This window comes from Papio anubis, chromosome X (assembly GCF_008728515.1).
Source record: "Papio anubis isolate 15944 chromosome X, Panubis1.0, whole genome shotgun sequence".
Taxonomy (NCBI): domain Eukaryota; kingdom Metazoa; phylum Chordata; class Mammalia; order Primates; family Cercopithecidae; genus Papio; species Papio anubis.
The window spans coordinates 35496645-35524633 of NC_044996.1; the positions used below are offsets into that span (position 1 = coordinate 35496645).

The following is a 27989-nucleotide window of genomic DNA, read 5'->3' on the forward strand; positions in this document are numbered from 1 at the left end:
AACAAAAATGATCAGTAAAACAACAGCCAGCCTGCCATCTAATTAGCCAAACATTTAGGGGCACAGAATGAGGCCCTGCCCGTTTCCTAATTAAAACCTAAAGTCCCCTCTTCCCCACGAGGATTTAAAATAGTTGACAGTAGAATGAAAGGCTCTGTGCTATGCACACAGTAGGCACTCAGTGTTTACTGAATGGTATGGGCTCTCTTCTGGGAACTCTTCTGCATTATGTAAACAGTCGAACTGCACCTCGAAATGTCACAGACATCCGGGCCATCTGTCCCAAGAGGAATCTATCAGGCAGGAGAGTCCAGATGAATCACCACACCACATGCCCAACTCGAGAAAAGCAACTCCACAAGCATGTCCCACAGGTGGGGGAACATGTTTATGTACAAATCACAGCCCCTCTCACTTGATTTTTTTCCTATTTGCAAATACAGTAATTAAAAAAAAATTGAAATGCACCCAGTTTGAAAGCTGGCCACAGATCATTCCAAAACAATTCTTTCCTTCATATTTTCTCAAGAAATTCCCTTTGAAATCTTTTTCAGCAAACTGACCGTGAGAAAACTAGCACAGTTACCTCACTGTTGCCCCCATTCTTACCTCATCTTTCTCACAGTCTTCATCTATCTCAAATACATGATTAGGAATCTTTTCTGGTCTCAAAGATTTACTGCAAATATAAGAGAACTGTCTTAGAAACTAAACAGAACAGACCAAAAACAACAACAACAACAAAAACACAACAATAATGACAACAGTTAAAGCAAGATGAGCAGATTTCTTTCTTTCACAAACAAGAAAATGCCAAGACATCCTATTCTCCTTTCCAAATTCAGATTCTCCCCTTTGAGTAAACTTACTGCAAGTTTTTGTTTCTGTAAGGACTTTCACATATGTGGCCAGCAGGGAAGACATAACTAAGCCCAGAAACTTAGGGAGGGCAGAAGTTGCTAAGAATCTTGTGCCAGAGCTGTTAGTGGTGGCAGAACTTCTCCTTCCCCGGGTCAAAAAGCAACACAGGCCGGGTGTGGTGGCTCACGCCTGTAATTCCAACACCTTGGGAGGCTGAGGTGGGTGGATCACCTGAGGTCAGGAGTTCAAGACCAGCCTGGCCAACATGGTGAAACCCCATCTCTACCAAAAATAATTTAAAAACCAATTAGCTGGGTGTGGTGGTGGGTGCCTGTAAGCCCAGCTACTCGGGAGGCTGAGGCAGGAAAATCGCTTGAACCCAGGAGGCGGAGGTTGCAGTGAGTGGAGTGGTCGCACCACTGCACTGCAGCCTGGGCAACAAGAGCGAAACTCCATCTCAAAAAAAAAAAAAAGGCAACAGTGTAATTCTGGCTCTTGCATTTGTTTGTGGTATGACCTTGGACGGGTCATTTTAGGACTCTGTTTTCTTTTTCTTTTCTTTTTTTCCCCAAGGACCAGGCTGTCCATATAGGACTCAGTTTTCTCCTCTTTTGGAAAGTGCTCTGAAAACTACAAAAAGCTAAACAAATGTCTTATTCCTCTGCTATTTGTTCCAAAAACATTTCCCATATGACATCCTGTGAGGAATCAGTACTAGAGATGAGAAAATGGAGAGCTCAAACAGGTTAAGTGACTGAGTCATGGTCATCCAGCTAGTAAGTTGTAGAAATAAGATTTGAGCCCTAACAGTCTGGCTCCTGGGCCAGTGTGCTCATGCCATTCCTTCAATTCAATTGAAAGAGATGTACTTTTTCCAAGGGATGGCTAGGTTCACCAAACTGAAGTAATTATCATCAAGCTTTTTCACTGACACTACTAGAAAATGCTCACTACATTATCCACCATCAGCTAAATTTTAGTTTATGATCAATACAGGTTCACTAAAGCCAAAAAGTGAGCTCTCGTACATTTTGGAAAGAATTTCAAAGATGAAAGTTAAAACCTATTCAATTAACCAAAACACTGCATTTAACCAAACATGTAGGTTATTTGAATACTTGCTTTATTACAAATTATAATTGAAAGTTTTCACAAGTGATTTTTGTGTGTTTGTTTGTTTGTTTTGAGATGGAGTCTCACTCTGTTGTCCAGGCTGGAGTGCAGTGGCACGATCTCCGCTCACTGCAACCTCTGCCTCCCGGGTTCATACCATTCTCCTGCCTCACCCTCCCAAGTAGCTGAGACTACAGGTGCCCGCCACCATGCCCAGCTAATTTTCTGTATTTTTAGTAGAGACAGGGTTTCACCATGTTAGCCAGGATGGTTTTGATCTCCTGACCTCGTGATTCACCCGCCTCGCCCTCCCAAAGTGCTGGGATTACAGGCATGAGCCACCGCACCCGGCCTCACAAGTGGTTTTTTGTTTTGTTTTGTTTTGTTTCTTTCTTTTTTTTTGGGGGGGGGGACGGGGTCTTGCTCTGTGGCCCAGGCTGGAGTGCAGTGGCTGGATCTCAGCTCACTGCAAGCTCCGCCTCCCGGGTTCACGCCATTCTCCTGCCTCAGCCTCCCGAGTAGCTGGGACTACAGGCGCCCGCCACCGCGCCTGGCTAGTTTTTTGTATTTTTTAGTAGAGACGGGGTTTCACCGTGTTAACCAGGATGGTCTCGAATCTCCTGACCTCGTGATCCGCCCGTCTCGGCCTCCCAAAGTGCTGGGATTACAGGCTTGAGCCACCGCGCCCGGCCGACAAGTGGTTTTAACAAGGTAAAAAAGCTTAATAATTCTCCTGTTGCATGTTTACCTGGAATGCTAAACTTACCATGGCAACATTCGAAAGTCCCCAGAGAAGTCCTCATACTTGTAGTTTACCACGTGCCAATCTGTGCTATAGGTTTTAATACACTGAAAGAAAATAGGAATCTTGAATTTGAAATATAGGAAAAGTAAATATATGTCCACCTTTTAAAAGTCTGGTACTATGTCGACAGGCTTTTTAAAACCATTTGGCAATTACTGGTACTGGGATCTTCCTTTATGGATTAACTGTGCCTCTCTTACCCAGTTGCTGACAATAAATCCCAATTCATATGCCCTTCGAATACTCTGACTCCCAGTGCAAAGAGTATACAAATCCAAAAGGAAAACACTAAGGTCATATGCACCTTGTGGAAATGTTTAAGCTTTATCATCATATAGACTTGTTAACATCATATAGACTTGTTATTTAGGCCAGTTAATGTTTATAATTTTATTTTATCTTTACATTAAAGGAAGATTACTTTAAATATTTTACATTTATTTATTTATAAACAGGTTACAAATATATAAAGACATATAAATATTGTATATATTTTAAATATATGAAGAATATTCTTCTGTGGCCTTTGAGCCTCTTACCTCTTTGACAAATAAACTCTGGGCCCTCTTTTCAGCATCTTCTGGTACAGTAGACTGCACCGTTCTGCGCTGACGACCTATTACCGAGATCTAGAACATAAAGAACATTCTTGCTGTAAGAACTGGCTTGAAAAATAGGGGCTTTTTTCTTTAAAGAAGTGCTTGTGAACTCACAGATATATCTTCCATTGGAAACATAAGCAGATCTCGGAGGGGGTCGCTGTAAATCTGGGTTTTTCTTTGGGCAATAACATTCTCATAGTCCAGGGGCTCAACAACTTTGGCCTTTTCCTTTATAAGAGACAAAAATAAAGTTATTATGATCAAACCCACAAGAGTTAAATTCTTTTCTGTGTACTAAAGATACATTACTTCTCAAAAGAAGGGATTACTGATACTTTTAAGTACTTAATGGAGACAATTTCACAAGAGAAATATTCTTCATAGCTAGACACACACCCCAAACACATACACACACACATACAGATATTCTCTTGCTAAAGATAAAGAGTTCTGGCTGGGCATGGTGGCTCATGCCTGTAATCCCGGTACTTTGGGAGGCTGAGGAAGGTGGATGACTTGAGCCCAGGAATTAGAGATCAGCCTGGGCAATATGGGAAAACCCCATCTCAACAAAAAGTAGAAAAATTAGCTGGGTGTGATAGCTCGTGCCTATAGTCCCAGCCACTCAGGAGGCTGAGGCAGGAGGATCACTTGAGCCTGGGAGGTTGAGGTTGCAGTGATCTTTGATTGTGCCACTTATACCTGGGCGACAGAGCAAGATCCTGTCTCTCCAAAAAAAAAAAAAAAAAAGAACTGTGTTATTCTACTTAATTTGTGTGCCTTCTAAAAATTACTGAATTTTAAATAAAACAAAAAGTGGCATACTTGGAAGTCTGCCTGTTGGTATTTACTGCATCTGCACTACTCTCTGGGCAACGCTGGGGGAGAAAGTATCAACATTCATATTCCTACTCTGTACCAGGGACACTGTCCCATGGGCGTACTAAGTTCCAGCATAGCTGGGGCAGGCATAGGTACTAGAGATGCTTGATCCCGTGGGCAGGTTACGAAAGGGTGAGGTTCAAGGTGACAAAGTCAGTGGATCCCTGCTGGACTTCTAGGTGAGCTGGCCATTGACAGTAGGGCCCAGCCTGAAGCTAAAGTAACAAGAAGCAGGGTCAGTGATGCTAAGAAAGCCAGGATGTAACATAATAAGAGTAATGGTAACAGTTCACATTTACTGAGTCCTTTCTATATGCCAGGCACTGTGCTAAGTGCTTTCTGTACATTTTTTCATGTAACACTCATAGCAATATGAAACAGACTGAATCATTATCCCCATTTTACAGATGCAAAGACTCTGGACCTAACTGAGGTTAAGTAACTTGCCTGCCTTCAGAACTGGAATTCAAACCCAGGTCTGTGACTGCAAAGGCTCTGCTTTTGTTTTTCTCCTCAGAAATACACAAAGACGGCTCCCACTTCTGCACACCCATGGCTGACCCTGCAGCTGTGTGTACACGTGCAACTGACTTCAATGTCTATCATCACTAATTTTCATTGTCACAGGTGTGCATGCCATAAGCCCCAACCCCCACAGCCATATGAGGTGATCCTGACTTCCACCACTGGCCATCACTACTTACATGCACCCACAGCTGTCATGCATGCATACCACCAGCCCTGACCCCTGCAACTGCGGGGGGGCTAGGGGGCGGATAGAAGAAAGAAATATACCAAGATTCTCATGTGCATGGTACTGAACTGGGAATGGGATCCTACTATTTACCTTCCTATCATTTTTTTCCTTCATTGAACTTACCACAATCTGATATACCATCTATTTCACCTCTCTATTTGAGAGCAGGGATTTTCTTTTATTTGTTTACTTCTTTAATCCCAGCACTTAGAATACCTGGCACATGATAGGCATCCAGTCATTGATTGCTGATGAACTTTGAGATACTTAGATTCAACCAGAGCCATGTCTCACATGTCTCACATTCTAAACCAAGCTGGGCAGACAGTAGTAATTTTTAATGATGATGTTTCATATGAAATTATTTCCTTAAAATTTTATAATAAAAACTGTATAAAAACTCCAAATATCATTTATATTAAGACTTAATATTATAATAGCATCGGGATTATACTTGTATTTGTGTACATAGTATTTGAGGTAGTCTCTAGTATCACTATATCCATAGAAAAGTTGAGAATAGTTTTTATACATGGTTCACAACAGGTCACAGCTATACCCAATTTCCATATCTGAAGGGCATCTCAGAGTTTCCTGTAGAAGATTATTTAGAAAGATTAAAGTAAACTACTCTGACCAATGAGCTCAGTGTTCAACAAGTCTAAAAGATCCTAATCTTTATGCTTTATTTCAAGTCTTAAATTTGGATTTGTAGACCCATGTCTACAAAGGTCAAAGCAAGTTGATCATCCCTCTCACGTCTGTGAATACTGCTGCAAAATGAGTTGAAATAAAAGGAAAAAAATCCTATTTGAGGAATTCAGATTTTCTGACAAGAAAATCTGACCCCTTTCAGCCATACCTACCGTGTTTCCATGGACTCAAACAAAAGGAAACTGACTGTATCTTCCAGTTCTAACGCTCCCGGTCTGAGATCAATTTCTCAGAGAAGTTGAATGTATAAGCCCTATCTAAGAAAGCAAGCTTGAGGCACTAAAAATAATCTAAGTCTTGCTTTTGGTGCCAACTATTTTCCTAGTACAGATTGCAAAAACAGTCCTCAAATTTCAGTGTTTTAACCTGCTGGATCTGTCAACTTCTCTGTACAATAATTTCACAAGTACCTACTTCAGGTATATTTGAAAAAGAAAAAAAAAAGAAAATCCTCCTTCAGCTTTGCTTTTGCTTTTCTTTCTTTCTTTTTGCTTTTATTTTATTTTATTTTATTTTGAGATGGAATGTTGCTCTTATTGCCCAGGCTGGAGTGCAATGGCGTGATCTCGGCTCACTGCAACCTCCACCTCCTGCCTCAAGCCTCCCGAGTAGGTGGGATTACAGGCGCCCGCCACCACACCCAGCTAATCTTTGTATTTTTAGTAAAGACAAAGTTTCACCATGTTGGCCAGGCTGGTCTCGAACTCCTGACCTCAGGTGATCCACCCGCCTTGACCTCCCAAAGTGTTGGGATTACAGGCGTGGTGGCTCACGCCTGATTTTTAATACAATATAGAATGATGAAATTAAGCTAGTTATATCTATCACCTCAAGTATTTAACATTTCTTGTGATGAAAACATAAGAAATTTATTCTTAGTGATAAGATGTACAGTACTCAATTATTAGGCATATTCAGCATGCTATATACTGTTGATCTCAAAAAAAACCAAACTTATTCTTCCTGTTTAACTGAGACTTTGTATCCCGCCATTGACTACCATCTCCCCTTTGCCCCCAGCCTCCGGTAACCACCATTCTACTCTCTGCTTGTATGAATTTGATTGTTTTAGATTTCATATATAAATGAGATCATGTAGTATTTGTCTTTCTTTGCGTGACTATGTCACTCAGGGTAATGTTCTCCACTTCCTGAATTACTCATTTATTTAAATGTATAGTATATACCTTCTAAAAATGAAACAGCTTACCACATGTTTTGAAGGTCATATATTTATGTTATAGAAAACAAAGTTTCACTTTTCATTTAAAACTGATTAAACTAAGCATTCTGGGTCTTCACGCCTACTTCCTTTGTCGGGGGTTGCTCAATTGTGGAAAAGTTAGGGTGGCTATTCTGGGTCCCACAAAGCTTCCCCTAATAGAAGATTTAGGCCTGTGAATCAGGATTCATCTTTCCAAGAAGAAAGATGAGAAGGGACTGAACCCTACATTTCCCTTCTAGTAGGATTCAGTTATAACTCTGAAGGCCTCAGAGACAAAGAAAATCTATGACCTATAGAATTATCATGATTTAATGGTGGCTCTGCCCAGCAGTCTCCATCATATCCCTTATCTAACTTTCCCATTCGGCTTTCTCATTCTATTACTAGACTTATACATAAAAGCTTCTACTACACTCAAAGAGGGTCTTTCTTTCAGGTTTGTAATTTATCCTTTCTGCCAGTGTGCACACTGATTGGCCCGCAAAGGTGCTTTTTCATAACTCCAAAAACCCGTTACAATAAATGGTACTTCATAAACATTCAAATAATAGCAACTTCCATACAGTTCCAGAGCAGTGCTAAGTATAAGGCGAAGGCATTTATGCAATCTGGAAAGAAGTGAGCATATGTTTCAGTCTTCTTCCCGCAAGTAGTGACAGGAAAACCGTCAACCTAAATTTGGAACCAGCTCAGTTTTCACCATGGGGAAAACAAAACAAAGCAAAACGATTTGTTCTTGAAAGTTTTCATTCACGGACTCCTAAGCTTTCTTGAATAACTTGCGAGTAATATTAGTATTTTTTGCTAATTCATTTCAATGTCACTTTGCAGTCTTAAGAAAACACTTTCATATGCATTCTGTTTGTTACCAAACGCTTGTCAAGTAGACAAGGAAAATACCATCATTTCAGCTTTATACATCAAGAAACTGGCTCGGAGGTCTAAGTTCATCTGTCTACATTAGAAACTGAACCAGGATTCAAACCCAGGTCTCCCAACTCCTGATCCTTGTTTTTATTAGTTTCCTGAACTTATTCACATGTAATCCTCATATTTGCCATACCATGTATTATCATTTACTTCATATTTTTCTTCAAATCAAGTATTTTCTTAATTGAAAACGTTTATTGAAAAAGAAAGCTTCATGTCAACCCATAAAGGAGAATAAATTGCATTTTTCTATCTCTAGTAAAATAAAAATGCCAATTTTGGTACCATGGCGTGGGATACAGTACACTTTTCCATTGCTTATTCAGGCCACTAAGGACCAAATCTCAATGAGCTTTCTATGTGCAAACTCTACAAATGGGAAGAAATGCACAGCTCCATAAATTGAGATAACTTTATTTCTAATATAGGTGGAAAGGACAGATAGCAAAAAAGGAAACTCGTCAGAATAGATTCAGTTGCAGTCCACTTCCTGGTCCAAAGAAACAATGGATCCTCACTGAGGGTCACTGATAGCATCACCACTTAGGCTTTATAATTTTGTGGTGGTTCCTGTACATTCACAGTACAGGATGACTGATCTTTCATCATCATAACTGTATGTGTGTAAATATAAAACCAGGCTTGTAATACTAAAATAAATACATAAAAAGGTACGTGAATGTATATATTCAACCATCCAACCACTCATGTATCCAAAAGCGTATTTGACTAGCAAGCATATTTATGTTACAATTAGAAATGTGTAAGACACAAGAATAATCACACAATATTTCTCTGTAAGCAATGCAAAATGAGCCTGGGTTACTTCTGCTTAAATATCATACCAAAGGTCATTAGTTTACCGGTAAATCTTTTACTTTAGAAACTAGTTCTCCTTAAGAATTCTAAGAATGTCTCTTCTGCAAGTCTGAAGTGAACACTGGCTTCGTAGAATCGCTCCTTTATCACACTGGGAGGGATACCAGAAAGCAGGCAGAAAGCTTAGCAGTATGGCACAGGGCCAATTCAAAAACATCCCTGCGCCACCACGCCACCACTACCACCACCCCATCCTCCAAACTGAGTTTCAGCACAAGGAGGAACATGGCAACTACTGGTTTCAGAAAGAGCATGATTAGCCCAAAAGTTCTTTTTTGCAGTATTGCAGTCAGACTACAGCTTCAATGACATCTGAGCATTTTCTTATGAAAAATAACAACAGTCTTGGGTTAGAAGTGGCACACTCAAAAAGAGGTGAGTCTCTCCTTCCCACCATTTCTCCACTGCCTTCACTTAGGAATTTCTCCAGATCCCCTAGTCTCCTTTCCTCTCAGATATCTTTAAGCAGAGGCTAGAGTGCTTTCTCCAGAGAGCATCTTAAAATAACACTTTGCACTCAAAATGGCCACTGGGGGCATGCAATTTCCGGCAGCACAGAAAACAAAGTGAGTTCAGCATAAAGATGCATTTATTGAGTTCCTACTGAGGTTCTGGCCCTGTGCTAGCCCCTGGTAATGCAGAGGTGGAAAAAAATAAAACAAAACAAAAAAACCACCTTGCCCTTGAGAAGTTCACAGTCTCGCGGGGAAGGCAGATAAACCCAAGATGTGCGAGCTGATCACAGTCTGTTGTTAATTTCTGTGCATCTATCATGCCCTTTGATAGCCATATCTTCTTCCAAAAAAGGAACTGTACAAGTGTGTTTGCACACTAAAATGTGTGAGTCCATCTATTCCCCATTAGATCAATCAGAAGAATTTCACCGTATCTGTTTATGTGGTCTCAGATCATTTCATCTTGCCTTCTAGTTTTATTCATAAACCCTGTAAGATCGGAGACTAGGTAACTGTCAAGAGTGGTGTGTGAATATGAGGAGAAGCGAAAGTTGTGTTATGATTCACAGAAGTGAGAGACGCCACCACTGTAGATTAGAGACTTCTAGAGAGAAGCCCTATACAGCATGGCAATAATGGAACCCTAACTGTAAGGAATTTTTTTTTTTTTTTTGACATGGTCTCACTCTGTCGCCCAGGATGGAGTGTAGTAGTTTGATCACAGCTCACTGCAGCCTCAACCTCCCTGGGCTCAGGCAATCCTCCCACCTCAGCCTCCGAGTAGCTGGGACTACAGGTGTGTGCCACCACATCAGGCTAATTTTTGTATTTTTTATAGAGACGGGGTTTCGCCATGTTGCCCAGGCTCGTCTCAAACTCCTGAGGTCAAGTGATCCACCCATCAAGCCTCCCGAAGTGCTGGAATTATAGGCATGAGCCACTGTGTCCAGCCTGTAAAAAATTTCTTCATAAGGTTCAAATAAAGAGTACTTGACTTTGTGATGACCATGACCCTGTTTGTTCTAAATCTGACCATCTTTCAGCAGCTCATCTCTTTGTCTCTTCCCCAATAGGAACTCCAATTACTGAAGGAGCTTTGCATAACTATAATCTAATGATGTGGAGGGGGGGCGGGAGGCATCTTTTTAATTAGCGGAACCCAACTTGGCAAAATAGACATGAACATCTTTTCACAAAGATTATTTTCCGGGGAAAATCTTGGCATAAGAATCTAAATACAAACTGCATTCAGGACACTGACCTTTCTTAAAGCAAACAGCTAAGGGAAAAGTCATACTTTCCATGAGACCAGTGGGTCATGTTTATTACCAACCCACACTTAGCTCACCTGATTCTTATGATAGCATAGCCCTCCTCACTCCCCAACAGCCCTTATTGTCTTTCCCATCTATTGTGGCATTTACTCATATATAACATTCCCTGGATATTTAACTGCTTTTTGGATGGTTTACTTAGTCTCCTAGGCAGGATCAAAAACACCGGGTTGGTCAGGAAACAGTGCCTTGTACTTTCTCTTACCACTTACATTGAGCATTGCTGTACACCCGGTTAAGCATTTTATACCTATGATCTCATCTGATTCGCCCCAAAATCCTGTGAGAGGTTATTTTATTATGCCCATTTTATAGATGAGGAAACTGAGGCTTAGGCATGTCCAGTGTTACATATTTGTGGAGCTGGGATTCAAATCTTTATCTGATGGACTCCCGAGCCAGTGCTCTTAACCATGATCCACATAAACATTTATGCGTTGAACTTAACAAAAGCAAATCACTTGTCTCAGCTCCTACCGCATTTTATCTCCTTGAACGAACTTTGCATTTTAGAAATGTCTAAAACTGACTCAAACTACGCTATCATTCTTACCAAAGTGAGATCTTGCCTTCCCATCGCCCTGAAGATGCTGAACATGACTGGCTTAGAGAGCTTGTAATGTAATTGGATAAGGAGTTTTGCATTTCTAAGCGGTTGCTTCCAATTTAGCATTTGTCATCAATGAGTGGGGATTAGCACCTTAGGTCTTTTACTTGGGGGAAAGGAGTTGGCAGATTCATTTTCAAGTGGTTAAGAATCAAATTACAAAAAAACAACAGTACGCTATTGTCCAGGGACCATGTCTAATTCACCTCAATATCCTCCACACAACCTAGCAGAGAGCCCTGAGAACCACAATGCCAGAAGCTTTTGTGTAGGGATAACCAGCTGAATAGTACAAAGAGACTGATCTTACACATATGCCTTCCAAGCTAAAATGGCAGCACACAAGGACAGAAGGACAAGTTGTTGCTGATGCTTTCAGAATTAAATTTTCAGTTCCTAGCTTTAATTTAGGAACAACTTAATGTTCTAAGAATCAGCAAAATATGATTTCAAAGGCCTTTAAATGTAACATAGAAACATTAAGGAAAAATAAAACCCATTTTTTCCCTTAAGAGTTTTAGCATAAGGAAGAAATGGTTTTAACTGCCAAATCATTTCCCCTTTCCAAGTATATTTAACTATTTACAAAAACTCAAGAACTATTTTTAAAAACTTACAAATAATTTACTATAAAAAATTAAGAAACAAGACTATACACTATATGATTAGTTCACACTCGGTTAACAAACGTTTTTCATTACGGCCAGTTCAAATATTATGCAAATAACCTTGATTATCTACAAATGAGTAAGTATAATTTTCATGAACTTTCTACCCCAAAACTCAATGTAGCCGAAACTTTACTCAACAAACTGGTTGACAGGTAGGAAAATTGATTTGAATTCAATTTCTCCTGGCTTTTTGTGTTCACTCTGTGCTAATAAGCATTTAAACGACTCAAAAGTAAAACAAAAAGAGGTTTAAGAAATGAAAAGAAGGGCTTGAATAATTGAGAGACTAGAATGGCAAAGAGCCTTTTTAAAATTAATTTTTTTTTCTATTCTTTAGTACACCATTATTGACAGAAAGAAAAAAAATGTGCCTTGGAGATACATAATGACTTTCTAACAAATCAAAGAATTTAACGAGTTCACAAAGACTTGCACAAATTATTGCAAATAATTCATTCCTGCAAGGAGAAATGAGATTGCACTCATTCTATGCCTATCAACTATTTTATAACCTGCCTTGGATCTTAGTGCTCACCTTAAACTTGTAACAACAACAACAACAACAAAAAGACATCTCTTTTTCCTGAGTTATAAACAGAACTCTAACACACCTTGCATTCTTAAGCAGAAAAAAACTGTGAAGTGCACAGGCGTTCTATAGGTATGTAGATTTAGCCATCTAAATCACTTACATTCAATAAATCAAAACCTCCCTAGAGGTCCTGTTTGTATCATTTGAACACAATAGCATAAACTTACTCCATTAGAGAAGCTCAGTAATCTATAAAGCAGCCACACATCATTTTCCGCACTGGATCTGACAGTTGGTCTACCCATCTCATTGAATTGCTCTTGATAATCAAGTAAAGAAAACTGACAGACTCTAGTTTGAAAATCAACCTTGATAGGGGCAAAAATGCACCTTTCTACAAATATTTTAGTTTTCCACAATTCATCATATTGAATCTACCCATTAATTGAAATTATCTCTATCTTTCTTGAGTCCACCAGTATTTTAAGTTTATACAACTGCATGAGATAATATATTCTAAAAGCTCTGTAAGGCCAGGTGTGGTGTCTCACGCCTGTAATCCCAGCACTTTGGGAGGCCGTGGTGGGCAGATCACCTGAGGTCAAGAGTTAGAAACCAATCCGGCCAACATGGTGAAACCCTGTGTCTACTAAAAATATAAAAATTAGCCAAGTGTGGTGGTGGGCGCCTGTAATCCCAGCTGCTCGGGAGACTGAAGCAGGAGAATCGCTTAAACCCAGGAGGCGGAGGTTGCAGTGAGCCGAGACCATGATATTACACTCAAGCCGGTGCAACAAGAGCGAATCTCCATCTCAAAAAATAATAATAACAAACGAACAAATACAAGCTATGTAAAGTAAATAAAGTGATAGCTCCTTTGACTTTTCTTAAGGTTACCTCTTTAAAATATCAGGAGATGCTCCACCTTGTGGTATAACATTTCAGGATATGGTGAGGTGATTTACGTTTATCCTGTCTATCCCACTCGTGACTAAACAGGCACACCTTCTTCAACTAGGTTTTCTTGGTGAGGTGAGGCAGGTGTCTACAGATGGCTGCCAAAAAGCCCTTCCTGATCATGCCCTGAATTTTACTGTTCTATTGGCCCTAACACACCCTGGTCCTCAATTGCTCTCATGTAGCTTCAGTCAAGTTCAATTAAGCTTACAGCATACTCTCCTATTAGTAAGTTGTAATTATTTTCCCAATTCTTGTCTCTCTAGAAACTCATGTCTGACTTTCCTATCCATGTTCCTTAACTTTATAGGGCCTCACTGTATGAAAGCTCCTATAGCTTAGCCTCTCTCTATCCTTAGAAAGGGTGTTAAGTCAGACTAGCATCCGTTAAACCATCCCTTGGGTCTTCAGTTTTTTTTTTTTTTTTTACACATCCTCCTCTGAAACAAAAAAGACTGCCCCTATCTATAATCTTTATATTCTTCTTTAAGCCAATTCCCTTCCCTATGACAAATCCCCCATCACCAGAGATACCATTTGAAAGAAGTCTTAGGAGTTGACCTGTATGAAAGGTTTTTGACTGTCTTAAACAAATAACCTTGAGGTGATGAAAATGTTCTAAAATTGTGGTGATGATTTCACATATCTTTGAATATACTAAAAATGAAAATATACACTTCAGCTGGGTGCCATGGCTCACACCTGTAATCCCAGCACATTGGGAGGCTGATGTGGGCGGATCACCTGAGGTCAGGAGTTCGAGACCAGCCTGGCCATCATGGTGAAACCCCACTTCTACTAAAAATACAAAAAGTTAGCCAGATGTGGTGACGGGCGCCTGTAATCCCAGCTACTCGGGAGGCTGAGGCAGGAGAATCGCTTGAACCTGGGAGGCGGAGGTTGCAATGAGCCAAGATGGCACCATTGCACTCCAGCCTGGGCGACAAAGCGAGACTCTCTCTCAAAAAAAAAACTATATATATATATATATATATATATATATATATACACTTCAAATGGGTGAGTTGTATAGAATGAGGATTATATCTCAAAGGCTGTCAAGAAAAGTAAAACAAAAAATTACTCAGCTTCACTTCCCCCTTTTTTTTTCTTTTTTTTAAAAATATATGGCTTACTGCAGCCTCGAACCTCCTGAGCTTAAGGCAACCTCCCACCTCAGTCTCCTGAGTAGCTGGGACCACAGTCATCCACCACTACACCTGGCTGTTTTTTTTTTTTTAATTTTTGTAGAGACGAGGTCTCCCTATGTTGCCCAGACTGGTCTCAAACTCCTGGCCTCAAGCAACCCTCCTGCCTCAGCCTCCCAAAGTGCTGGGATTACCAGCATGAGCCACTGCACCCAACCTCACTTCCTTATACATCCAAAAACAAAACAAAACAAAACAACAACAACAACAACAAAAATCCAATCTCCAATATTTAGTAAGTGATGAGCTCTCAGTACAGAAATCATGTTGCTCTTCATTTGAATGGTTATATTTCAATGTTTGAGGTTCCTGCACCGTAACTATATATTTCACAGACCAGCCTCCTACAAAAGTGAGGCTTGCTGCTCTGTCATTCCCTGAGGGCTCTTCTGGAATGCTTATAAACAGAAATAGAAAACATAGAACTTAGTTCTATAGATTCACTGAGCATTAATCATGTGTCAGGCAGTGGAGCTACAAAGCTGGGAAGGCAAAAGCAGGCAAGATGTGGGCCCTGCCCTTAACAAAGTCATGGGCTAGAGGGAGAGAGAGATCCCTAAATCAAGAGCTACGATGCAACAGAGTAAGGGCTAGGGTAGGGGATATAGAGAGCGCCATGCAGACATAGGGAAGGGAGCGATTCATGCCACACTGGTGAAGGTAGTTCAGAGAGGAAATAGCTTTTGAGCTGAGACTTGAAGGATGAAATAAAAATCCCGTGGCAGGCAAGAAAGAGAGCGTAAGTCTTAGCAAAGAAGAAGAAAGCCATGTGTTCGTTGATTCTGGGGTGTACAGAACAGGGAGGAATGGCCAAGATGAGTTGAGAAGGAACGTTTATGGAGGACCACATATGCCAAGTCAATGAGTTTAGACTGTTTCCTAGTGTAGGTGATGGGGAGCCAGAAGATGATTTTTAAGCAAGGGAATGACACGAACAGATGTTTTACTCATATTTATCCACTGAAAACCAGAAGGTCAACATTAATGGAAATTAATCCATAAAATGACAGCATAGGATAAAAAATTTGTCCTATTGTCTCTATTTTCCAGGAGTAATACACTGAATTATGGAAAACAACTCATTAGAGTTGCATATAAAACTATTGAGGACAATAAAGTGAGGGTTCTGCTTATGTGAAAAGCCTTTCTTTAAGGGAGAGAAAATGTTTGCATCATCCTTGTGTGATAGAGATTAACCAGAATATTTCATTTGGAAAAGATCAGCCGCCAATCTGTACTTAATTTGTTCCCAACACCTTTTCTATGGCTAATTTGATCCAAAATGGTCCAACTTTTGATGAGAAATATGTTGGATCACAGTATTCCTTTGTTTCAATCCCTTCAGTGGCTCACCAGAGTCTGTGGAATAAAGCTCGAACTGTTCAGCAAGGCTTATTAGATCCCTTGTGATCTGGTCTCCATCTTCAGCCTCCAGCCCCATGCCCTCCAACCATGGTGGGCTGACCTCCTAACGGGTCATGTTATCTCATACTTGATGATCCTGACCTCTCTGCCTGGTTATGTCTACTTCCCCCACCTCAAGACCCCAAGAGGCTGCCTGATCTACCCAAGTACAGTACTCCTTCCTATTCAGTGCACCTTCTGAAACCCAGAGCTATTCTATTTCCTATGCTTCCTTTGCCATCTCAGCCCATTTCAGAGGTGCCAAGGTGCAGTGCCTGATGTTTCCTTTTCTGTCTCTCTACCCCCTTCAATGAAAGTTCTACGATTGTAGTGTCAATTGTCTTATTCACTGCTCTGTCCCCAGCTCTTCAAATGAGCAAAGTATGAATCCATGGTCAATATTTTCCTAACCTTCAGAATTAAGATTTTCTGCCTCTTATAATCTTTCCTAAATGACCACAATCTCCAAAATACTGAAATGCAAACATTAGGGTAGCTGTCCAAAGGAGCTCTGCTACTGAACACTTTTAATAGCATGAATCATCACTCACTAATTTATCTTTTGGTAAATTCACAATGCCATATATGAAGTTTCCATAGAACAAGGCACCCCACGAAGAAATGTTAGGAGGTAGAAAATAGTATTGGTGGCCGGGCGTGGTGGCTCACACCTGTAATCCCAGCATTTTGGGAGGCCAAGGCGGGTGGATCACAAGGTCAGGAGTTCGAGACCTGCCTGGCGAGCACAGTGAAACCCCATCTCTACTAAAAAAAAAAAAAAAAAAAAAAAAAAAAAAAATTAGCTGGGCATCGTGGCACGCGCCTGTAATCCCAGCTACTTGGGAGGCTGAAGAGAGTTGCTTGAACCCAGGAGGCAGAGGTTGCAGTGATCTGAGATCGTGCCACTAAACTCCAGTCTGGGCGACAGAGCAAGACTCCATCTCAAAAAAAAAAAAAAAAAAAAAGAAAAGAAAAGAAAAAGAAAAATAGTATCAGTTGCGCACTTGAATTAAACCTAAGAAGAAGTTGATGACTCAAGCAAAACTCCATGCGTGCTGGCAATAGCTTTCGCCTTGTCAAACTTCCTCCTAAACAACCTCTCTCTCTCTCTCTGTCTATCCCACCCACCCTCCCTTCTTTGAAACTCACATTTAGTCTGTGTGCTAAACGTGCCCACAGGAACATTTTCTTACCTCTTCCCATAAAAGTGCTCTAAAGGCCATGCAGTGTTGAACATACCCAAAAGCCTAGAGTAGCTTTGGTTAGAAGAAGTAACAGCAAGAAGCACTCCCCCACACCCTTCCTTAAGCATCCCCATTTTGTAATGCTAACCAGGATCCCCTGCAAATGCTATCATAAGACCTTAGACTAAGAGCAATCCTGCCTCCAGAGGCCTCTAGCTATAGTGTTTGCTATCAAGATGTCTGATACAGACAAAACGATGTCTACACCTTCTCCTGTACGTTCTCCAACTAAAATGCCATCCTCTCAATGTGACGGTGCGTTCCTGTCTTGCTTTCATTTTCAGTTCAACTGGGACCTCTTCCCCCACCACTCCTTGTCGTTTTGAACCACATCCGCCGCCACTCTCCAGCCCTGGATCAAATCCCCTTCTCATTTATTTCTCTGCTGCTTCTCCAAGGGGCTTCCAGCCTTTGCAGCTGCTGGAGAAAATCCCAACCGGGTGCCAGGGGTGGGGCGGCTTCATTCACATAGATATAAGCCCTGGGATCAACTGGGCTCTCAGGCCTGCCCCTCAAGGTTTTGACTTACTCCTTGGCAGCTCCCCATGCCTCAGCCTATAGAATAGTACACTTGAGGTTTCATGAATGGCAAAACTCCTCTCTCTTACGATAGCAATGGTGTCCCAATTAATTTGCATAGTCCGATGTCAGGGCTGTGCCCTGAATCAGATGCCTCCAAAATGATGCCAACAACATGCATATAACTCTGCTTCCTGCTACATTTATTTGCAGTCAACACCTTTTGGGGTACTACTCTATCCACTTCCTAAAGTAGTTCCTACTCTGGGGTTTAGTCAATTATTGGATGGGCTACACAGAATCTGTGAAAGTACTAAAATTATATGGAAGGTGCTGTATGTACATCTTTTTGGAGAGAGGGTTCGAAGCTTCCCAGAATCTCAAAGGAGTGTGTGGCCCAAGAAAGGTTACGATCTACTGCCTTACTAGCTTCCTATAAACAGGTTGCCTTGTCATCATATAAGATATATTGGTTTTACATAATTATAAAAGCAATACATGTTTGTTGAAGAATTTTTAATCCAAAAATATAATGAGGAAAATATAAGTCACTTGGAAAACCACCATCCATAAATGACCACTGGTAACATTTGATGTTCTCCATCTCTTCATTTTTTCTCCTTCCAAAATGGATTCATAATGCTGATTAAGTTGATTTCTAGCAGTTACAGTGTTCCCAGTAATATAAGAGAAATTTCTGACTACAAGGAACCTTGCACCAGAGTTCAAAAACTCCTTTGATTTCCAAGATGTATCCACCAACAAATACTTGTTGCTCCAAAAGTAAGAGAGGGAAATCTTTAACTAAGTTTTCACACAAGGTGTTTAAAAATTCTAAGGATTTCAATAGGCTATGTGAAGCCCCAGCTTAAGAAAGAACATCTTTTCACTTAAAATGACTGGATCTATAACAATTAGAAAAAAAAAGCAGATGTAATTATAGTCTCGGAGAGACACAATAAAATCAGTAGAAGTTGTTTGTTTAAATGGTAGTTTTCCTTTACTACCAAAATGCAGACACTCATCTAATGATAAAAGTATATACAGTACACGAAATATGACTATATAGTAAAGGCCCTGGGTATCTCACACGACTCATAAACTTACAGATAGAAATTCCTGGGTTTTAGAGCAATGAAAACATTAGGGAGTGATTATGTGGCCTCCTGTGGTGGGTGACAATTCAAAAGACATCACTGGTATGTTTTTGGAGTCCTATCATGTTTAAGGAGGAAGACTGGTGTAATTACTTCACTGCTGCTTACATATTTCACTATTGAGAGAATTCTGGCAAAACAGGATTATTGCTTGGGTCAACTGAAGGACTTCTGGCCAGTTAAGTCCAGCCTTTCCAATGCAATTTTCATCCCATATTTAAATAATATCCCATTTTCCAGTGGGTAAACAAATAAGTCCCTTTCTAAAATTCAAGGCAGAGCCAATTGAAATGTTTAATGGTTTTCTCTATCAGTCACCCTGTCCTCTGTTAAATCAACGAGCCTTTTCCTCTTTCCTCTGACCCCTGGGAGGTTCCTCTTAGGGAGCAATCTGGGCCTAGCCCAGTAAAGTTTCCCAGAACCCAGGAATGTACTGGCACTACTGTAGAAGCTACAGCCTCTGGCCAGGTCAGGGGCTGGCCCCTGCTTTCTTATAAACACCACAACCTGAGAGCAGCCACTTACAGATTGTAAGCAAGTAGCCATCGAACAAACAGGCAAAGGCAGCCCTTGTAAAACTCCGGCATCTTTCTCTCCCTCAGGGACCCTTGGCCAGAGTTCCTTTTGAAAGGCCCTGGGGACAGTCCGTTGACAGAACAGCTAGCTGAGAAAGAACACAAGAGATAACAGCCTTCACGTCTCTGAAGCAAGAGCCATGCTCGGTATGAGGAGGACTTGATTCAATGCGGCTAAATGTGATGTTGCTCTGCGGCTTAGTAAGGGACGTGAGAATGACCGAAGACTTGAAAGCCCTGGCTCGTATCTTTCATATGACTGGAGCTGGAAGCCAGACCTTGCTGACCCCAGGTCCTTGTGCTTGTCTCGGCAGCTGCTCCCAAGATGTGGTCATGGCCTGGGAACCACTGCCCTGCTAAGGATAGGTTTACAACAGAATGCCTAGCAGGGCAGTGATGTTTTTTACTGCTCAGGTCTTTCTTCTTTCTTTTCTGTTCGTGAATGAAGACACTGACATTTCACGGGGAATAGGTAGGCACTATTTTGCCACCTATACAGGAAGTGGTAGAAAGTGACTGTCATTTTTGCTGACGAGGGGAGGGTAGTTAAAAGGAAATATGGTCAAATCAAAACATTAAAGGTTTATGTATTCCAAATGGAGGCGTTACGGATCATTCTTTTTCTTTCTTTCTTTCTTTTTTTTTTTTCCTTTGCTGTTTTCCCCCAGAGTTTTCTATCACAAACAAGTATCGCTGGTATAATCCAAAACAATCAACTTAATTTTTTTTTTAATTGTTGTGGTAAAAATATACATAAAATTTACCATTTTAACTATTTTAAAGTATATACTTCATTAAGTATATACTTTATATATAAGTGTCTGCATTTGGCATTAAGTACATTTACATTACTCTGCAATTTTCATCATTACCCATTTCCAAACTTCCTCATCATCCCAAAGAGAAACTCTGTACCTACTCAACTCTGCAATTCCTCCACACCGCTCCCGCCCATCCCTGGAAACCTTTATTCTATTTTCTGTCTCTATGTACTTGCTTATTCTAGGTACCTCATATATGTGGAATCACATAAAATTTGTCCTTCTGTGACTGGCTTCTTTCACTTAGCACAATGTCCTCAACCTTCATCCATATTGTAGCATGTGTCATAATTTCCTTCCTTTTTAAGGCTGAATAATATTCCATTGGTCATCTGCTGAGGGACACTGGGCTGTGTCCACCTTTTGACAACTGTGAACAATGCTGCTATGAACAGTGGTATGCAAGTATCTGAGTCCCTTCCTTCAATTCTTTTGGGGAGAATTTCCCAATTCCAATTCCACCTAGAAGTAGAATTGCTGGGTTATACGGTTTTCTTTGTTTGTTTGTTTTGAGACACAGTCTTGCTCTGTCACCCAGACTGGAGTGCAGTGGCGCAATCTTGGCTCACTGCAACCTCCACCTCCCGGGTTCAAGCGATTCTCCTGCCTCAGCCTCCTGAGTAGCTGGGATTACAGGCACACGCCACCACACCTGGCTAATTTTCGTATTTTTAGTAGAGATTGGGGTTTCACCATGTTAGCCAGGCTGGTCTCGAACTCCTGACCTCAGGTGATCTGCCCACCTCTCCCAAAGTGCTGGGATTACAGGTGTGAGCCACCTCTCCCAGCCTATTATATGATAATTCTATATTTAACTTTCCGAGGCACCACTTAACTGTTTTCCATAGTGGCTGTACCATTTTATGTTCCCCACCGCAATGCACAAGGATTCCAGGTTCCCCACATCTTCAATACTTATTTTCCAGTTTTTTGAATAACAACCATCAGAATAGGTGTGAGGTGGTATCTCGTTATGGTTTTCATGTGTATTTCCCTGATGACTAATGGTTTTGACTATCTTTTCCCATGCTTATTGGTCATTTGTTTACCATCTTCAGAGAAATGTCTATTTAAGTCCTTTGCCTGATTTAAATCGAGTTTGTTGTTGTTGTTGAGTTATAGGAGTTCTTTACCTATTCTGGATATTAATCTCTTATCAGATATATGCTTTACAAATACTTTTGCCCATTCTGTGGGTTGCCTTTTTACTCTCTTGTTAGTGTCCTCTGATTTGAGAAAAAAATCAGAGGACACTGACAAATAAAGTTAATGTAATCAACTTTATTTTTTAAAGAAGATATGGGTAGAAGTTTTAGGGAGCAAGCAGACAGCCTGAAATATGGATGGAGAAGGTACGCCTAATACCTCCTTTTCACCCTTCTGTAGGTGAAGGAACAAGAACTGAGGTAGTCTCAATGAGGTCACAAACTCATCACTCCTCCCCCAACTTGGCTCCTTCTTAGGCAGCTGATGCGGTAGGGCACTTGTGTACTAATGACAGTCACAGAGAGGAAACTCATACTGGGTGTGGTTGTGAGCCCAGCAAGGGCAAACAGGCAGGGTGGGGAGGACATAGATGTTACAGGCTTATACGATTCCTCAGCCCTACCAGCTCTCTGTTTCTGGCTGGTTCTTAACTACACACTCAAACTTCCAAACTTCTCACATAGAAGATAAACATGCAGATTTGTCACTACTGAATGGAGAGGAATGTTTGAGTAATTATTGTGAAAAGTGACACCCAAGTTCAGCTCCATCTCGGAGGATCAAACTCCCCTTCTTGTCTCTCTGCCCCTTGTTTCCTTTCTCTTCAGTTCCACCTGCAAAATGGGCCTTTGAACCAACTATCTGTCACATGGGAGTTTGCTTTCTAAGTATTATTGAGTATGATCAATTTATACAGGCAATGAGAAAAAGCAATACATATTCATTTTCTTCTAGGACTAGCCCCAGAACTATACTCAAATCCTCTAGAAATGGCTGTGTCTCAGTAGCTTATGTGAATAAACTCAGGGCTTATGTGAATAAATTTCAGGATTATCGTGAGGCTGAACTGTTGACTATCCTTACTGAACATGAGAAACACAGTGCACAGTGCAGGTCCTGTAAAATGAAATTTCTCGCTCTACAAAGTCCTGATTTGTTATTGAAAGTTATTGTGAATTACAGATCACCAGCCTACCAAACTGTCTTTTCATAAGCAGAGCAATAACCTAAAATCTTCTTCTTACCTAGGAAAACACACCTAAAACCCCATGAACTGCCTGCTGCACATGCATTCATTTAACCAAGAATCCAATGAGAAGGATATTTCTAGAAAGGTCTCCACCTAGACATACAAATGGCTTAGAAATTTCAATGTTAAACAACCTTTATGCTCAGAAAGTTCTTGTTTGTATTTAATTCAAATCCTAAGGGCAATAACTCAACTTCTTTAGCATGTGATCATATGTCCTATCCTCAAAGCCATTTCATTATGAGGGTGGGGGAATGAAAGAAAATGTAGGACGGAAGGAAGAAATGTAACTCTTTTCTATTATGCTTCTAACATTCATTGAAAGCTTGCTAAGCACCAGGTACTATGCTAAATGCATTGCATGTGTTACCTCATTTAATTTTAGCAATGACCCTATGAGGTAGAGAATAGTATCACTACTCACATTTTATCAATGGGAAAACAGATTAAGAGAGGTCAGAAACTTCCCCAAGTGAGCAAATAGAGTCAGTGTAGTATGCCAAATTCGAAGATGCCCCTAGAATTCTTGTCCCCTGGTCTACTCACTCTGTTTAATTCTCCTCTTGAATGTAAGTGGGACCTGTGAATATTGAGAGATATCACTACCCTGATTAGGTCAGGAATCAACTGACTGTGAGTTAATCAAAACAGAGAGGACCCCAGGTGGGCTCGACCTAATCAAGTGATCTCTAGAAGAGGAACTGGGCCCATCCTGAAGAGAGAGAGATACCTGCTGGCTTTAAAGAAGTAAACTGCCATGTGATGAGAGGCCTATCTGTCCAGGACCTGAGGATGTCCTCTAGGAGGTGACAGCAACCCCTAGCTGAATGGGACCATTTCAACTACTTCAAGGAACCAAACTGTGCCATCTTGAATGAGCCTGGAAAAGCTCTGAGCTTCTGGATAAGAATGCAGTCCTGCCAACACCTGTAAAACGCTGAGTAGAGAATCCAGCTGAGCCATGCCTACACTTCTGACTGTGAAATAATAAGTGTGTTATTTTAAGCTGCTAAGTGTGTGGTAATTTGCTATGCAGCAACAGAAAACCAGTATAGTCAGGATTCAAAGTCAGGCTCTATTTAACTCTGGAGTGCATGCTTTTTTTTTTTTTTTTTTTTTTGACAAAGTCTCACTCTGTCCCCAGGCTGGAGTGCAGTGGTGCAATATCACTCATTGCAACCTCCGCCCCCTGGGTTCAAGTGATTCTCCTGCCTCAGCCTCCTGAGTAGCTGGGACTACAGGTGCCCACCGCCACACCCGGCTAAATTTTTGTATTTTTAGTAGAGATGGGGTTTTGCTTCGTTGGCAGGGCTGGTCTCAAACTCCTGGCCTCAAGTGATCTGCCTGCCTCGGCCTCCCCAAGTGCTGGGATTACAGGCATGAGTCCGGCTAAGTGCATGCTCTTAACCACTACAGTAGATTCTGCAGCAGTTTCATGAATTCCCAAACATTTTCAATGTTTCAAAGAGTATAGATATTAATGTAAATCTCTATGTAATAGTAATGGTTATGATCTTTTCCTCTTCTAGTGCAGTTTTCAAGTTTTAGAAATGTTTTTTTGTTTTTACCACATTCTAGTATAGAAACACACTTATTGATATGTTACATTTGAGATGGAAGGAGGGGAGAATACACAATCAATAGAAAACTGCTGAAGTACAATGTGATAATAGGTACATTGTGGAAAATAAGTAGGATGGAAACGTAAGATTTCATTTACCAAAAACACCTTATTAGAATAGACGTGGCTTTTGCAAGAACTCCAGGGTATGCTACTTACAAATACTTTTCTTCTGACTATTGCGTGAACTACAAAGTCTGTCATGTGATGCTTCCAAGGAGATGACAACTCATTCCCTCTTTTAACAGGGCTCAACGAAAAATGTAGTGAATATGAGAAGCCAGTGAATTCTCTGCTGCAGTGAAATAAACTTAAAGAGAATTCCAAAATTCAAACACTGTGGTTGCTTTTTAGAGAGTGTCAGTGTAGAACTAATGGTTCATATTCCCCCTTCACACACAAACTACACACGGAGGTGAACTGATGAATAATAATAGCTAACACTTAGCCTATGCCAAGGGTTGACCATGGATTATGCCCTTAGGCCTCATGCTTACCTTATGCAGTAGGTATGATTATCACCATCACTCCTATTTTATAAACAAAGAAACTGGGACTTAAAGAGGTTGAGTAAGTTTCCCAATATTCCACAGCCAGAAAGTGGCATTTCAACTCAGAAGTGGACACCAGAGCTCATTCACAGTCACTCAGCTATATGACCAAAACTTCTGTTGCTTTCCAACTAGATGTTTCTTCCATCCTTCACAGTATCTAGGAATGCTCAATAAATGTTTGCTGATAATGATAAGGAATGAGAGACCGGAACCTGAGGGAGTAGATAAGGCTTCCAAGCCATTCATCATTGTGAGAAGATGGGAGACGTGGAGAGGGCAGAAGTTGACAGAGGATAAGGAGGCAGGCTGAAGGCCGCCCCCACTTACGTGGATGTCAGTCTAAAGGAAGTGAACAGGATCGTACTTAGAACTCCAAATATATGTTGACTAACCAGGCATAAGCAGATTTAATTCTGGCCCTAAAATCATTTAAAAATAATAATAAAACCCAGTTTTCCAGAGTGTATTTCTCTCTTTTGGAAAAGTTTCTGCTCCACATCTGGAAGTGATTTTCTAACAACACTAATTCCAATGAGTCATCTATGATATTAAGCAATGATTCCATAGGGTGAACCCTGATCATATTTTTCCATTGACTGGCAGCCACCGAGGTCAATGAAAGGCAAAGGCCAACCCAGACACGGAGAACCTCACCCTCCACAGCTCCATCTTGTATTATGAAGGACATGGGTTTTAAGAAGTACAGGAATGCAGTCTATCTCCCAGCACTAATGCAAGGCATCTTCTAATATGCTCCGTTTCTTTTCACTGATTATATGCAGAAGATGGATCCAAAAGCTGCTTGAGGGGAAAGCAACCATAAATTAAGCTGGCAGAAGAAACATTATGAGGCCATGTGTAACCATGGGGCAGTTAGAAAAGCAGGGAGTGGGCTCTCTGGACAAAAGAACAGGACGGTCTATGGTACACAGAGTATAGCCAGAGCTCAGGAGCCTTAATGCTGCCAGCAAGAATTTCCCCAAGGAATATTCTAGAAAGCACTGCCAGTCTAGCCCTTGCCCTTTCATCCTAATATAGTGGCTCCAACCATCAACTTTAAACTAATATCATATTGGTTTCCTAATATTTAAGACCTCTAGTACTGATGTTTAGAAGTGTAACTCAAGTTCATTTCCTGGTGTCTTCTGACACTTGGATTTCTTTCAAGTTACAAAGAAGGAATGAGTCATGTTCTCTTAGAGACTGAGGAGCCACTTACAGAGGCTATTTTAAATTTTTCGAGTGACAAGGGTATTATTTAGTTCCCAGAAACAATAATTGACTAAATGCCTTCTTCAGGTCTGAAGGAGTTAATGCAACTTCCCAGAGGGAGCCTTCTCTCCCAGGTGTAATCTGATTTTAAATGGCAGAGGAGTGTCAGTGTGTTACAAAAACTGAAATCCCACCTCACAAAACCCTGTCTTAAAAAAGATATAAATTAGTGGGTGGTCATTTGCATTACAAAAGGATGCTTTGACTTTCCAAAGGATTCCAATAAAGTTCATTCAAAAATCAGATTCCCATGGTATATGTGAAATGACGTGATTTGCCCAAATTTGATTTACATATGGGCCACATTGAGGAAACACAGCTGCACCAAAGCCTGAATTTGGTTAGCAGGTACCTCTTCACCATGATTTTGGTGGTTCACATACTCATTTCATCAGCACCTTGCCTCCAGGGTCACACAGTGAGGAGCAGACCTTAACATTTCTTTTCTTTTCTGAGACAGAGTCGAGCTCTGTTGCGCAGGCTGGAGTGCAGTGGCTCACTGCAACCTCCACCTCCCAGGTTCAAGCATTTCTCCTGCCTCCGCCACCCAAGTAGCTGGGATTACAGGTGTGCACCACCATGCCCGGCTAATTTTTTTGTATTTTTAGTAGAGATGGGGTTTCGCCATGTTGGCCAGGCTGGTCTTGAACCCCTGACCTCAAGTGATCTGCCCATCTTGGCCTCCAAAAGTGCTGGGATTACACACATGAGCCACCGCGCGTGGCTGACCTTAACATTTCTGACTCAGAATCCCCCACTCCAACAATAAAATTGCTTTGCTTTTACCTGACACCTTTCATCCAAAGCCTTCAAAGTGTTCAATTCTCATTTGCTATAAGTCTTCATAATTATGCTGAACAAGTCAGCAAGAGAGCTGAGAATGTAAGCTTCCAAACTACCAGAGATGGGACAAAAGATTTTTAAAAAAAATATTAGGACTACTGACAGGCAGAAAAATTAAAGGTCCACGGAAATGCAAAAGAAATACACTTAGGATATTTTTTGACAAAAAAAAATTTCATAGATCTTACTTTTTTTAATAGACTATTTTTCAGAGCAGTTTTAGGTTCCCAGCAAAATTAAGTAGAAATTAGAAAGTTCAGTTCCCACGGGCTCCCTGCCCCAACACAGGCTCAGCCTCCCCCACTATCAACATCAGGCAACAGATTGGTACATTTGTTACAATCGATGACCCTGCATTGACACATCATAACACACAAAGTCCATAGGATACATTAGGGCTCACCCTAGGTGCTGTACATTCTATGGGTTTTGTTTGACAAATATATAAGGGCATGTATCCACCATTGCAGTAGTATATGGAGTAGTTTCACTGCCTTAAAAATCCTCTCTGCTTCACTTATTCATCCCTTTATTCTCCCTACTTTTTCAGTTACAAAGAGGAAATATCCAAATCCCAGTTTAAATACAATAAACCATTTCTTTAAGAGAAGGGGGTCTCGCTATGTTGCCCAGGCTTGACTTAAACTCCTGGGCTCAAGGAATCCTCTCGCCTTGGTCTCCCTGGAGTAGCTGAGACTACAGGCACAGAACACCAAACATAACAAATCATTTTTATATATCTTGTAAGAAAAAGAGACATATAGTGGAGAGAAGACAGAAGAACAGAAGGAAGAAAGAAATGAACTGAAGGACGTGTGTGCTGACAGAAAAAAGAGGCACACAGTACAGAGGGAAAGAGCCCCTGCCTACCAAGATGCGCATCATAATCTAATTGTTTTAAATGTCAGAGGCAAGACCTTCCATTTCAAAGCTCATAATTCATAAGTAATTCTCCCATACATTTGTTTTTAAATCCACGAAAGGTATAGATTATTTTAAATAAAAGAACAAAGATTCAGTATGTTCAAAATCAGAAAAATCATGACGAGAAATCCTTGCAATTTCAATGCAAATTAATTAGCTTTACTTGAAACTTAAGTCCCTCTAGTGATTCATCTTCTTAATGGCAGCAAAAGAGAACTCCAGTATCAACAACCTGAGACACATTTCACATGCAACATGGCAGCTATCTTAATTTACAGTTCAGAAAA

General features: G+C 40.7%; 1 protein-coding gene across 5 annotated transcripts in view; it reads right to left on the bottom strand.

The window, feature by feature from the left end:
* DOCK11 (dedicator of cytokinesis 11) overlaps positions 1 to 27989 on the bottom strand; it is a 189428-nt gene that overhangs the window by 138796 nt on the left and 22643 nt on the right. For 4 of the 5 annotated variants that reach the window (XM_021932583.2, XM_021932581.2, XM_021932582.2 and 1 more), the window contains exons 2-5: positions 3493 to 3609; positions 3319 to 3408; positions 2741 to 2823; positions 610 to 679 (exon numbers count right to left, since the gene is read on the bottom strand). In XM_021932583.2, coding sequence (XP_021788275.1) covers positions 610 to 679; positions 2741 to 2823; positions 3319 to 3408; positions 3493 to 3609 — 360 coding nt within the window. Of the gene's footprint in view, positions 1 to 609; positions 680 to 2740; positions 2824 to 3318; positions 3409 to 3492; positions 3610 to 27989 lie in introns of those variants that run through there. The other variant, XM_021932585.2, reaches the window with a different exon arrangement.